Genomic DNA, 14,500 nt, shown 5'->3' with positions numbered 1-14,500 from the left:
AATACAGGAGTGTGCTCTGAGGCTCCTGTTACTTAGAGTGCTCTTTCCATACTATGCTGCTGATTATAGGGATTATTATTTCATTCTACACAGTTCTTCTCCAAAGGGAGTAAAGATTTACGTCACCTACTTTATTAAAGACAAAATTGCCGCCAATAGCCAGTAGAAATTTTGTTTGGTGAAATAACAGTGGGACACATTGATTTGGAATCATTTTTAAACTATATCTTTAGGCTAGCGTCATGTATTGAAGTTTCTGATGAGAGTTAGAATCTTTAAGTACCTTTTTACTATACTCTCAACCACAGAACGGCAGTTCAGTGGTGAATTTTTACATAGTGCCTCTGAAACTAAACTTGGCAAGTTGTGTGGCAAAGACTGTTTCAGTATAAAATAGGAACATCAACTAATTTGCAAATTACTTTTCCTGTTTGCTCTCTTCCTAAGAGTACTAACTCAGACAAAAAAAAAAAAAAAAAGATTCCAAATTTGTTACTGTCATTTTTTACGTAATTTTTTTTTCTTAAAATAAATAGCTTGTTACTGAATGGGAGATAATGTACATTTGTGCTGACAGGGTGAACTCTGATTGCCATCTCAAATACAATTTTTTTCTTTTTCTCCATCCCTAGTCTTTCCTTATTTTTAGGTAAGAGTCATTAGGTCTTCCTCACTATTTGTGAACAAACCTTTTGAGAGGGTTTCTGTTTGTTTTAAGAAACTTTTTTTTGAGGGGCACCTGGATGGCTCAATCGGTTAATCATTAGCATCTGCCTTCTGGTCAGTTCATGATCCCTGAGCACTGGGATCAAGCCCCTGCTAAGCAGGGAGCCTGCTTCTCCCTTTCCCTTTGCCCCAACCCCTTGCTCAGGCGCATGCACGAGCTTTCTCTATGAAAATAAATAAAATCTTTAAATGAAAAACAACATTTTTTGAGAAAGGAGAGGCGCAGTGAGAGTTGGTAGAAAAAAGAACATAAAATAGGATTTAAGAGGGCAGCTGGGTGGCTCAGTGGTTTAGCACCGCCTTTGGCCCAGGGTGTGATCCTGGAGATCCCGGAGGGAGTCTCACATCGGACTCCCTGCATGGAGCCTGCTTCTCCCTCTGCCTGTGTCTCTGCCTCTCTCTCTGTGTCTCTCATGAATAAATAAAATCTTTTTTAAAAAGTAGGATTTAAGAGTAAAATATCATCATAAATATAGTTAAGTTTCATCAAAGTGGGAATTGTGATTTGTTCACTGCTGTATCCCAGCTCTTGGAAGGATGCTTGGCACACAGTAGGTGTGTAGGGAGCTACTTGTGAAATGGATAGTATTGCCATTTTCTGTTGTAATTGTTATTGTTGGCTTTAATTCTACTTTTTGTTATTGTTGTTTTAATTCTACTTTTTCTTGGACCATTGAAAGTTCCATATCATACCTGACTAAACATTCACATTCTTGGGTCACAAGACTGCCCTGTAAACTCTTCTTGTGAACTTGTTTTTGACTATATAGGGTTATTTCCTTGTGTGAGAGCAAAGAGGGAAAATATTTCTGAAGTATTCATTTTACACAGATCATGTTTCACCTGAGCATACTCAAGCCCACTTCTAGCCTGACTCTCATAAAGTACAAAGGACCAATTAAACACCAGCACCAGAACTGGTCTTGGAGGACATTGCAAGTCCTGCAACTACTTCTCTTGTCCTTACAGCCATGACTCCTTGAAACCCTGGGTATACAAATCACTACCACCATTCTGTTTGCTCTGAAAATGGTTTTCTCCAACAGCTTTAGTTCTCTTAAAGCACAGGTCGATCACATCATTCCCCTTCTTAGAAAGTTAGAATGGCACACAATTACTTGGAGAACAAACATATGTACATTTCCTGGATAGCATTCAGGGTCCTCCACAAGTAGTCCTAAACTGTCTCTCTAGCCTCATTTCCTGTGTAATTCTTGTGCCCTAGACATAACCCAATCAACCAGTCTTGACTTTGTATCATTTGACTTTTTGTGTTTGTGTCTCGTCCTTATTCTGCAATGACTCTCTTCTCCATTTACATGGAATTCTTGCCATTCTTCCTAACTTCTTCAGTTCAAATATTCCTGCTTCTGGGATTTTTTTTTCCTTTTTTTTCCCCCTCTTGCTTTCTATATTCTTTCTTACCCTTTTATTTTCATGTAGTTTCCTATATAATTATGTCTTCCAGAGTTTAAATTCCTTCAGAATAAGGATTTATCCAGTTCTTATATATTGTATCCCCCGAGTGCCAGCCTTCTTTGGGTTTCCTTGGCTTGTAACAACAGAACTCCACAATCTGTCACCACCTTCCTAATGTGTCCAGATTTCCCTCCTCTTATGAGGACATTAGTCATTGGATCAAGCTCATCCTAATCTAGTATGATTTCATCTTAACTTGATTACATCTGCAAAGACTCTGTTCCCAAGCAAGGTCCTATTCACAGGTACCGGGGATTAGGAATTGAGGGGAATTGGGGGACACAACTCAACCCACAACACATGGTTATATATTTTTTAAAGAGAATTCTATTTTTTGTACTTAACTCATTTTGAACTACTGCCTGTCACCTCTCAGGTAAGTAATTTAGACTTTGGTCACTTTCTTCCTGCTCTTGATGAGTAGTTCCAGAAATAAGATCTAGTTTCAGTTCCAGGCAGATCTTAGCATCATGGAATCTTAAAACTGAAAAGGGCCCATCCAAGTCCTTTTGTTTCAATTTTACAGTGAGAAAAGGTAGATAGCCACGGCCATAGAGTAGAAAATCATCCCAGGGGCCAGTGTTCTGTCCTTGTATCCAACCAAAGCAAAGAAATGAGGTAGTTCTGATTAGAATAAATGTCTTTCAAACAGATATCTCAAGGCAAAAGTCCAAAGCTTATTTTTTCATACCTGTTTGAGTCATGCAGAGTTGCCCTCAGTAAAATACCAGGAACCATGGTTGGTGCTCATAGAAGCCCCACAATAACTTGGTTGAATGTTGAAGGGAATGCGGACACACAGAAGATACATGTGGCATGTGATTATGACTAACTGAAGCCCTGTTTATGGAGAACGGTAGGGGAAAGAGCTGATGGTGCCCTGGGATATTTCCATGGATTATCTCCTTTAATCTTCACACCAGGCCCCACAAGTGCTGCTTGAGGAGATGTGATCAAGGCTGTCACACTGGTGGAGGCAGAGCTGAGGTTTGATTCCAGGCCTGTTTTATTCTGAAGCACTCAGTTAATCTCCTTTGTCCTGCCCATATTTTCTTTATCAAATTACTCAACTGTAATTTCCTCTGCTAATATTAGTGATGACAGCTCACAAGATTTTAATTAGGTGTTAAATAAGACAATATTCATTCAGAAGGGGAGTGGAGTTTGCCTTATATTTTATAAAACATAGCTTTTAAAGGTATTTGGGTCAAAAAATTAGACAATCTAACATATATACTTTCCCCTTTCATATCTTTTATTTCCATTCTTTTAAAATTGAGAAATAGCATGAAACATTGAATAAGGTGATATGGTCATTATTAAATCTCAACTGCTCTAGTCAGGCTGTCCTCAGTTTGATATTTGAGTCATGGTTACTCCTCAAAAATAAGGAGTGAACGAGTTGCTTAATAAATTATAAAGCTATCTTGGCAAAGTGTATTTGGGCAAAAGAGATTGAACAAGAAAAAAATACAATAAAATCCTCTTTGCTTTCTCACTTTTGATAACATTAGCCCATGTACTAGGTATTAATAATTTGAGAGGCTTTTTTTTTTTTTGACGTAGCCCTCTATAGAAATGGTGCTCTTAGAGGACTTTTTTTTTTTTAAGATTTATTTGTTTGTTTATTTATTTATTTATTTGTTTGTTTGTTTATTTATTTATGATAGACACAGAGAGAGAGAGAGAGGCAGAGACACAGGCAGAGGGAGAAGCAGGCTCCATGCTGGAGCCTGACGCGGGACTTGATCCCGGGACTCCAGGATTGCGCCCTGGCCCAAAGGCAGGTGCCAAACCGCCGAGCCACCCAGGGATCCCCCCGAGAGGCTATTTTTTTTTGAAGATTTTTTTTAAGTACTCTATATACCCCAGTGTAGGGCTTGAATTTACGACCCCAAGATCAACCTGAACTTTATTTTTATTTTTGGTGCTGGGGATTAAGAAAACGAATCTCCTACCTTGAAAGAATATGTTCAATATTAACTACCACTGCCTGAAAGAGGAAAGAGCCAATAATGCACAGTTTGTGGTTGGGCTACCAGACACTGTATCAGTTTTTTTAAAAAAATTGTACCATTGGGATGCCTGGGTGGCTCAGTGGTTGAGTGTCTGCCTTCAGCCCAGGGCGTGATCCCAAGGTCCTGGGATTGCCTCCCACATCAGGCTCCCCTGCCTGCAGGGAGCCTGCTTCTCCCTCTGCCTGTGTCTCTGCCTCTCTCTGTATCTCTCATGAATAAATAGATAAAATCTTTGAAAAAAAAATACTCCCATTGTGCCGATGAAGAAAGGGAATCCAGATGTGTCTGATTGCACTGTAGTCAACTATCTTAATTTTACAGTTTGCTTTTGTTAGTCTACTTACCTTCTCTCTGTCATCTGTACCTTGGGAGCTCCTCCTCCCCCAGCTTTCTCGAAGCAGGTAGCACTCCCTTTGCCTCTGGCGCCTTTGCATCTCACCACTAAGTCTTACCAGTTCTGCCCCCTGAACATACCTCCAGTGTCTGTTTTCTTTCCTCTACCTCCGTAGCTGTCCCTCTAACCTTCCTGACGAAGGGCCTCAACTCTGATAGTAAATTATGTCTGGCCGCCTTGCTTCCAATCTTGATCTCCTCCACCCCTGTTTTGCTTTGAGGAGCCAGGTTGAATTTTTAAAAAGTATAGACCTGAACTTATCATTATCAGCCTTTGTTCCTCTTGACTTCTCATTGCACTTAGGGTGTGATCTTGGCTCCTGCCTTTTTCCCTGCCTAATTCATGAACTCTGCTTCTCTGCCTTTTTTTTTTCCCCCTTTCTCTTTTACTTCAGTGTTATGTCTTTTCATGTCCTTCCCTCCTATCTTGTTTTCATTCTCATTCTTTATTTCTTGAACTCTTCTTCAAGTCCTGTTTAAATGTCATTCTTTAAATCCTCTGCTTTTTGTTTTTTATTAAAGTGAGCTGTACACTCATCGTGGGGCTTGATCTCAAGCCCCCAAGATCAAGAGTCACATGTTCTACCAACTAAGCCAGCCAGATGCCTGCTTCACTTCCTTTTTTTTAAAAAAAAAATTATTTATTCATGAGAGACACACAGAGACGCAGAGACACAGGCAGAAGGAGAAGCAGGCTCCATGCAGGGAGTCTGATGTGGGACTCGATCCCGGATCCTGGGATCATGACCTGAACCGAAGGCAGGTGCTCAACTTGAGCCACCCAGGTGTCCCTCACTTCCCTGAATCCTTAGGGATTTCCCTGCTCCTTAGATCTGAAAATATGAGACTCCTTTACTTTTTTCTTTTTGCACTATGATAATATGTCGTTACACACATCATTATTATTAGTCCAGTGTTTCCCACTAAACCACATTCTCCATGAGGGCAAGGATCAGTCTGTTTAGTTAACTGCTGAATATTTAGCATCTGGACCACAGTGTCTGAATCATAGTAGGCACTCAAATATGTGTGGAGTGAATTAACAGGCTAATAACTAAAGATATCCAAAGCAGTGCGTTTTATATTTATTTATTCATTTTTAAAGTTTTTTAAAAGTAGGCCGTGGGCCCGTTGTGGGGCTTGACTGCACGACCCAGAGATCAGGAGTCACACACTGTACCAACTGAGCTAGCCACACACCCCAAAGCAGTGCATTTTAAATGATTACCCTTCTTAGAGTTCTTGCATTCTCATTTCATCTATTACTCAAGAACAAACCTATGTTTAGAGCAGTTTTATCCCAACGACTTTTGGTTTGCTCAGGAATGCTAAAGGACAAAAGATTAGTCGAGTAAATTTAAAGTTCTAATTGACTCTATTAAGCAATTCATGAATGGGGCAGCTCTGAAGAGTTGTACAGGATGGATGGTTTTTACAGGAAGGAGGATGGAGCAAGGAGTTAATAGGAAAAAAAGAAAGGATTGTTTCAGACTAGGTCATTTTCCCTTAGGGGGAAGGATAAGGGTCTTAATCATGCAAATTACCTCATCTTCTCTTAGGCTTGGAGAAGGCCCATGTGACAGATTACCTCATGTTGGTTAGAAAATTCCTGACTGGTTAAGACCATTTCTGTGGGAGGTTAAAACTAGGGTTTTAGGTATTAGTCCTGGTTTGAAGACATGCTTAAGGGACACCATTTTGGGCTTGTGGTTTTCTTTTTAAGGAATAAACCATGCTTCCTTTATTGCTGTTGTTGTTAGCAATTCAGATTCTGTACAGTGATATACTTGGTTTTCAAAACTTCTGTATCAGAGCCAGCTATAATAGAGGAGAATTCTAAATTTTAGGATATGTGATTTCACTCAATTTTACCTGAGCCTGGGTGGGTGGGAGAGGAAGAGAGCAGGCCCCACTAACTTGCTCCAAATCATTCCCTGACCAATTACACAGAAGCTTGAACACTCCTATACATCAGGTGTGCCATCCTCAGAATTAGGCATCCAAATTTAGCTTTCTCTACACTTCCTTGTGATTTTTGGTTGCTATCTTTGTCCAAAGCTGCTTTGGAAAGAGATGCTTTCTCTCCAGTGATTTATTATTTATAGCCATCTTCCCAGCCTTTGTCGTGGACATTTGGCAATATTTGTATGGCCCATTTGAGCCCTCAGATGAGGCTTTTAGCCCCTGGGTGTGAAGGAGTCATTAGCTCTGCACACTTGTGACCTTTTGATGCACATAGGTACATTGGCTGGGAAATTTAGCTCTCCATTGATCATTCCAAGTGTTGTGGATAATATAGCTTCTTTCCTCCTTTTTAATCCACAGTTGGTCATGTTCGGAGTTTGACCTGAATGAGATCCGCCTGATTGTTTACCAGGACTGTGAAAGGAGAGGCAGACAAGTCTTGTTTGATTCTAAAGCCGTTCACAAGATTGAAGAGGTGGCAACTCAGGTACGAAATGCAGATTTACTTTCATCTTTATATTTGTGATGTTAACCATATCTCTGAGCAATTGTTTATTAATTCATAATCTTTGCTTTGGGCTTTATTGTACGGTATCATTAATGGTTCAGAAGAAACATAAACAAGGCTCTCCGCCACCCTGCCCTACTACATTTGTATTCTTATTAATATACATAGGTGAAACTGTTAGCAAGGAATCATGACCAATGCTCACAGTGTATTGAAAATATTACTAGGGGGAAATTTACTGGTAAGTTGCAATTCAGTAGATTTGGATGCCAAACATGTGTAATAGGAAAACTGAGAACTCTGAAATTCATAAAATGTTAGCCTAAAGGGAAGTTTATAGATCATTCTGTCCAGTATTTCTCATAGATAGTGAGAGGTATTACATTGCACTGGGTTAAACAAAATTAAATAGCTTTCCTTACTATAGGGCTTCAGTATGCTAACTACACTTTCATCTTCAAAAGGGAGTGCTTCTCAAACCCCTCTGTCAAATGAAGCTTTATTTATTTCCTTTATTAGTGGAAAGCAGATTAGTGGTGGTGATGTCCTGGGGTGGGGCATGTGGGGGGAATCTGAGATGGGTAAAGTGAGGATATAGCAGCCCTTGATCCCTTAAAGCCAGAACAGGAAAGGTAAGGTCATGTGTCCGGGTGAGGAGTAGATTCCGGTCCTCCTTGAGTCTTCTGGATGTCAGCTCAGGGTACTTCTAAGGTGTTGCCTTTGGACTTTTCATTCTTTTCATGTTTAATACTTTGCTATCTATACTGCCCTTATTCTGGCAGCTCATTGAATGTGTAGCTAAGTAAATGAATAGTTTATATCATGGTCTTTGTTTCATCAGGGCCAAGGGCCTGTTTTCCTGCTTTTGATAAAGATCATTTTTTCAGGAAGGAAGTATTCGGTTAAAGGCAGTTTAGCGGGGTAGATTCCATAATGCTTTAAAGTGGAAGTCGGCCAGGTAGCTAATCATTACAGTAGTTGTTGGGCTTGTTAGGTTAGGGGGGGCGTGGGGTGGGGAAGGGATCTCTCAGGTGATTCACCTGTAGGCTTTAATAAGTAGATTTGTATCAAAGTTTAGGTGAGCCAGCATTTGACCCTTTGGTGGACAGGACGTGGTTTCCCCTCGATTGCCCACATCATTTCCTGTTTCCCTGAAGGCCTCGCACAGATAGTTTAGTTGGAACACCCACACACCATCACTAGGGCTCCTAATGGTGGTAACGGGTGGAGGGAAAAAAAATCTCCCTGGTTTTCAAAAGGAACTGGAATTTTGGTATATCAGAGCAGTGATAATGCTGGAGTCTGGAAGTACTCATTTAATTGAAAAGGTAGCTGAGTCCAGAGAGGTTTGTAACTTGCCCAAGGCTAAAAAAAAAAAAAAAAAAGATGGTGCTCTACTCACCGTACTAGGTACTATCTCCAATTATAGATTGTTCAATGTGTTGTACCCCAGCCAGAAGGCCTAGCAGTCTGTGAGGCAGGTGTAGACTTAGTGTCACCTTAGGCTCTCTGAAGAACTGTGTTTCTGGTTTAAGTGGTATTAAGTAACAGCTAGATCTGAAGAGGGTGTTGAAGGAGTGGAGTGCTTGATACCTGGGAACAGCCCAGTACAACTTTGGATGCTGATGGCTGCTAGAGTGGCTGGTATGGACCAGCACAGTTTGTGTGTTTGGTACATTCTTCTTCTTTTTTTTTTTTTTTTTAAGATTTTATTTATTCATGACAGAGAGAGAGAGAGAGAGGCAGGCAGAGGGAGAAGCAGAGAGAGAGAGAGAGAGAGAGAGAGGCAGGCAGAGAGAGAAGCAGGCTCTGTGCAGGAGCCTGACATGGGACTCGATCTTGGGTCTCCAGGATCATACCCCGGGCTGAAGGCAGCGCTAAACGCTGGGCCACTGGGGCTGCCCTTTTCCTTACATTCTTTCCCCATTTTCAGCCCCCCACTCCCTTGGCAAACACAAAACATCATGAGTTTGTGTCAAGCACATGACTGCAGGCATTTGCATTAGACCACCAGTGTGACTGTCACATTGGAGATTAGATAAGCTGCAGTTGCATTCATGTTTTACCAAGCAAACACTGCACACAAAAAAGCAAGTAAGACTTGGACAGAACAGAAACAACTTATCAGAGATGGCACAGGATGCTTCTGTAGGGAGTAGTATATTTTGTTGTAGGAGGAAGGGAAAAAATAATTAAGGTGTATCTTTATACCTTTATGTCACAAAATTAACAGTGAACCCTATTTATGAATATATAGTAGATAATCTTCTATTACCCCTAACCTTTAAGGATCACTTTTCCATCACATGATGTATAATTCACAGGAGCTCCTATTTCAGAGTTTTGGTTCATCTTTCACAAACTCGACCTCATGATTTTCTCTCCTGTTACCTTTAAAGGAGTGCTACAAGGGGTGTGTCATTAAAAATACTAACCCACAAAAAAAATTTAAAAAAAATTAAAAAATAAAAATACTAACCCACACTCTCCAGATTAGTCATTTTGCTTTCTTACTTACTTCCATTTGCCTGGTAAAATTTTAAATTTGAAGCATTGTCTTTCTCCATATCAATTTTATAGATGATGACTCTCCACAGTACTAACAGATCCTCTAATAACCCGAACAGAGATCAGATCTCACTGATGATTTCAAGATATGAATTGAAATATAACTAACAGTTGAATTGCTTAAGGTGAATAGTCATACTACATAACTCCCTTCTTATGTCCAGTTATCTTTCTTCAGTGTGCCTCCCTCCCAGATATTATAGACTCTCAGGAGCTACATTTTTGTCCTCATCAAGAAGGAGAAAAAAGCTTCTGGTTTTCTGTGCAATTTAGGTATGATGTAACAGTGGTTTAAAAAAGAAATTCCCAGGGCACTTGGGTGGCTCAGTCTATTAAGTATCTGCCTCTTGCTCAGGTCTTGATCCCAGAGTCCTGGGACTGAGTCCCTGATCTGGCTCCCTGCTTAGGTTGGAGCCTGCTTCTTCTCCCTGTGTACTCTCTCCTTCTGTGCTGTTTCTCAAATAAATAAAATCTTTAAAAAAAAAACAAAAAGAAATTCCCAGTGAAGAGCGTGCAGAGGAAGCCTGATAAACTTAGCAATATCTTATCTTGCCTCTCTGTCACCCCAGAAAACAGAGGATGTCCCTATTAAACTGTCAGCCAAGTGCTGTCAGGGCAGTGGCGGCAGCAGCAGCGTCTCTTCCCATAGTTCTTCCGGGGGATCTCTACAACATGCTAAGGAGCAGCTCCCAAAGTACCAGGTAAAACCATCCTTTTCGTGTACGACACTCCCTGGTGCCGAAGTCACTATAATTTCTCCGCAGGGCAGAGTACCTGCTTGAGGCTTCTACTCCAGGAACATAAACATAAGTATACAAAAGTATACAAAAATGTGCTCTTAAATGTTTCATGTCAGTGCTGTTTGCACACTTTGGCTTTTGTCTCAATAAAAACTATGATTGAGTCAAGGTGACCCAGTATAATACATACTGAATGAGGAAGAAATAGTGTGAATGAGGTTAAACCCTTTTGTTTTGCTTCCTTTGCTGCCAGAACCTATTTAAAAAGCATGGATTTTCCAGTTTTGTTAAAAGAATTGTAAGGATTCTGGGAATGTATATGGGCATCTTAAAAAAATAACATTTGCCAGTAGGAGGAAGAGAATCTTTAGGAGAAGAAAGAAAGGGATATAGTGTGAGTGTGAGGGATACAGAGCTGGTGGCGTCTCTGTGTGTGTGTGTGTGTGTGTGTGTGTGTGTGTTAAAACAGTAGAGGATAGAGATTAGGGTTATTGAAAAACACTGGCTAACTAGACATAAGGGAAGAAATGTTTCATAAATACCAAAGAGCAAGAGGGTGTAAACTGATGGAGAATGTAACATTTTTTTTTTTTTTTTTGACTCATGGAATTTTCCATGTTGCTAGAACAGCAAAGCCAGGTAAATTGCCAGCAGCCACTGGTCTATGAAACTTTGTTAATTTTGTGTTCAGGATTTGTGCCATGTGCTTGCCTTTATTTCACAGTACTCCTGGATCTCAAGGCAGTATGTGATTAAAAAAGTATACAGTGAAGTTTTCAGCTAGTTGAGAATTACAATTGGCATGTAGACCTTGTACCCCAAGAAAAGATTATAAAATGGAGGTGGTGGGTGGAGGTTATTAATAAAAAATGTGAAAGACAGTTGGTTTCTGTCTGCATGTAGTGAGAAGAGGTTGGCGTGAGCTATAACCAGAGGAGCCTAGTTAAACAAGGCTGAAAGATTTATTTTCTTTTTCCTCCTCTGCAAACATGTATAAGTAGGTGTGTATATGCGTTAGTGTGTGCGTGTACTAGTGTGTATATGCGTGTATGTTTGTGGATTTGGAGTTTAAAGATTGAAAAGATAATGTTAAGAACAATGCCCATGTTTTTGCTTGGGTGGAAAGCATATTAGCAGAGAATCTGGGGCTGAATGGGCTGGGTCACAGAGAGATAGTTGTTTTTTCTTGGTCAGGCTGTGCTGGGGTGCCTGTGGCATACTAGTTTGGTTGACATTCATATTTATCATGTTCATCAGTGTGTCATGATCATTTAGAATAGGTGCCTCGAACCCTATATCCAAATGCATTCATTCACATATCATAATAATATATTATTATATATTATATATAAAACATGTTATAGGGATCCCTGGGTGGCTCAGCGGTTTGGCGCCTTCCTTTGGCCCAGGGCGTGATCGTGGGGTCCCAGGATCGAGTTCCACATCGGGCTCCTGGCATGGAGCCTGCTTCTCCCTCTGTCTGTGTCTCTGCCTCTCTCTCTCTCTCTCTCTCTCTCTCTCTCAATGTCTATCATGAATAAATAAATAAATCTTAAAAAAAAACATGTTATATTACCACACGTGTGTAATGATAATGTATTATTATGATATGTGAATGAATGCATTTGGATGTAGGATTCTAGAATTCAGGGAGTGGTCTGAGTTTAGAGATAAAAATTTGGGAGGTATTTCTGTGTAAAGAATAACCAAAATCCTAAGAGTGGTTCAGAATGCAGACGGTGAGTAGGAGTGCCCTCTGAGGAACAACCTTGTTCAAGGGATGGTCATAGAAGAGATTCAGAAAGGAGGGTTAATAAGAACATCAACTATGGTAAAAGATGTTTAAGAAGGTAAACTGGAAAGTGCATTAGATTTGACAGGAAGGTAGAGGCCATCACTAGAACAATTTGAGGAGATGATCCTGCAGTAGGTTAGCAAATGAGACTTAGGAAAGTTGGAGGTAGCTCAGGCCACCCTTTTGGATGACAAAAGGGACAAGAAAAACTGGTCAGAAGCTAGAAGGGTCAAATATTTTTGAAATATTTATTGGTAAAACTTGTGAGGTGTCAGACCATCTGTTACTTTTTGGACCCTCACAAAATCCTCCCTGTGCCAATTGGCATCTTTACTCAACACTGTTGATTATTTAGGTGAATAACCCTGAATTGTGTTTCTTTTCAGGATGTATTTTTGGTACCAAGAGAAGAGTTAGCCTGTTTTTAGTTTTCACAACTTAGTCTTTTTCTCTAGAGTTGATAAATGGAGAAAATGAAAAACCTTCGTTTTTCATAACAAAATTAAAAATGACCCCTACTGAGACACTGGGATCCTGTACAAAGATATTGTGCATAAAGATGAAATCATAGACATAAGTAATAATTTTGGGGAAAAAACAGGCAATCACTATTGATTAAGACTGTAAAATGACGAGTTTCTGCTTTGAGAAAGAGTTATAGTTACCCACGACACTAAAGACAGGCCCATAGGTTAATTTTCTGTTGCACTGCACATCATGTTGCACCACATATTAACTTTGATTTTGGTTTCTTTCATGTGTGGCAGTACACAAGACCAGCTTCCGATGTCAACATGCTAGGGGAAATGATGTTTGGCTCGGTTGCAATGAGTTATAAGGGCTCTACCTTAAAGATACACTATATACGGTAAGTTTGGGCTTCTTTTTCTACTAGATCTGAGAAATGGAATGGTGATACTGGCTTTTTATTTCAAAAATACATTTCTCCTCTTTTTTTTTTTTTTCCCTTCCAGTTCTCCTCCACAACTGATGATTAGTAAGGTGTTCTCTGCTAGAATGGGCAGCTTCTGTGGGAGTACAAATAAGTAAGCCTGGGATTTTATACCTGTCTTTCTCCCTCTACCCTATTTTTTAAAGTGGCTGTTTCTGGATAGAGTAGTTCTTCAAAGGCTGTAAGTTCTTTTGAAATGAAAAGTGGGAAGAGTCCACATTAACAAAGGGATTTTAAAAGTGGCTATCTTCCTGTACGTGATAAGTATGAAAAGGCCTTTTGACTTTATCAGGTGGCCTTAAATACAAATAAATGACTATTTCCCAACATTATTTTATCTTTAAAAAAAGACAAACTTGTTGCTTGCTTACTTTGTCAATTTATTTCTAAAGGAATGAGATGCATAGGGAGTTTCTCCAGGCTGCTAGGCATATGTATGGCAGGATGGGCCATGTGTGCTCGCCATCTATTCAGCTGACATTATAGCCTCCGTGATTGGTTGGGATTGGGCCATGCACTATTCTGATCTTTACTCCCAAGTTTTTTTCCTTCTCTAATTTTATACTTCTTTGTTGACTAAGAATACTGGTGTGTCTAACTTAACTCTCATTCTGCTACATTTGTTCGTATATTTTGAATTTTTCAAGCAGAAATATTTCATATGCTTCATTTTTGAGTAAACCAAAACATTTGTTATACTTTGATAAGTTTGAAGGAAGTTTGTTATAAATTAAAGGGGTATTCTTAGGGGTCAAATGAAGGCTGTTCTTTTTTTATAATCCTGGGAAATTAAAAATATTTTCCTTTGTTGATTTGGGTACCACTAAGTAAGTCTGGGTACTCTTCAACAACATAATGAATTTAACTTGTTTGAGCATTTAACATTGGGCTGGCATAACTTAAGGTAGTATGGGAATTGATGTTTTTTCTTTTCTTTTTAAATATTTTATTTGCTTATTCATGAGACACACACAGATAGAGAGGCAGAGACATAGGCAGAGAGAGAAGCAGACTCCATGCAGGGAGCCCGATGTGGGACTCGATCCTGGAACTCCAGGATCACACCTTGGGCTGAAGGCAGACACTCAACCGCTGAGCCACCCAGGTGTCCCCTGATGTTTTTTCCTTGTGAGATATTCTTTTTCAGACTCTTTGATTATTATACTTATTCCCTGTAATAGAATATCGAGCTCAGATTTAAATAAAAATTATTTTGGCCATCTTATGCCGTATTATCCTCAAAGTCTTGATATTTATTTCACTGACTAATAAATCAGGTAAATTGTTAAAATCTGCTTCTCTCACATTTGTGTTTATGAGTAATTCTAACTTTTTAGATGTGAAGTCAATTTCCTA

The 14,500-nt window shown here is 39.7% G+C and overlaps 1 protein-coding gene across 6 annotated transcripts in view; it reads left to right on the top strand.

Moving 5' to 3' along the window:
* Window positions 1-14,500, top strand: part of FNIP2 (folliculin interacting protein 2) — a 133,902-nt gene that overhangs the window by 61,053 nt on the left and 58,349 nt on the right. For 5 of the 6 annotated variants that reach the window (XM_041738939.1, XM_041738935.1, XM_041738938.1 and 2 more), the window contains exons 2-5: window positions 6,942-7,068; window positions 10,227-10,358; window positions 12,960-13,060; window positions 13,167-13,238. In XM_041738939.1, coding sequence (XP_041594873.1) covers window positions 6,942-7,068; window positions 10,227-10,358; window positions 12,960-13,060; window positions 13,167-13,238 — 432 coding nt within the window. The remainder of the gene's footprint in view (window positions 1-6,941; window positions 7,069-10,226; window positions 10,359-12,959; window positions 13,061-13,166; window positions 13,239-14,500) is intronic. The other variant, XM_041738936.1, reaches the window with a different exon arrangement.

The sequence above is a fragment of the Vulpes lagopus genome, chromosome 23 (genome assembly GCF_018345385.1).
Source record: "Vulpes lagopus strain Blue_001 chromosome 23, ASM1834538v1, whole genome shotgun sequence".
NCBI classification, from domain to species: Eukaryota; Metazoa; Chordata; class Mammalia; order Carnivora; family Canidae; genus Vulpes; species Vulpes lagopus.
Note: the sequence above shows the minus strand (reverse complement) of the source record. Positions and strands in the feature narration are given on the sequence as shown.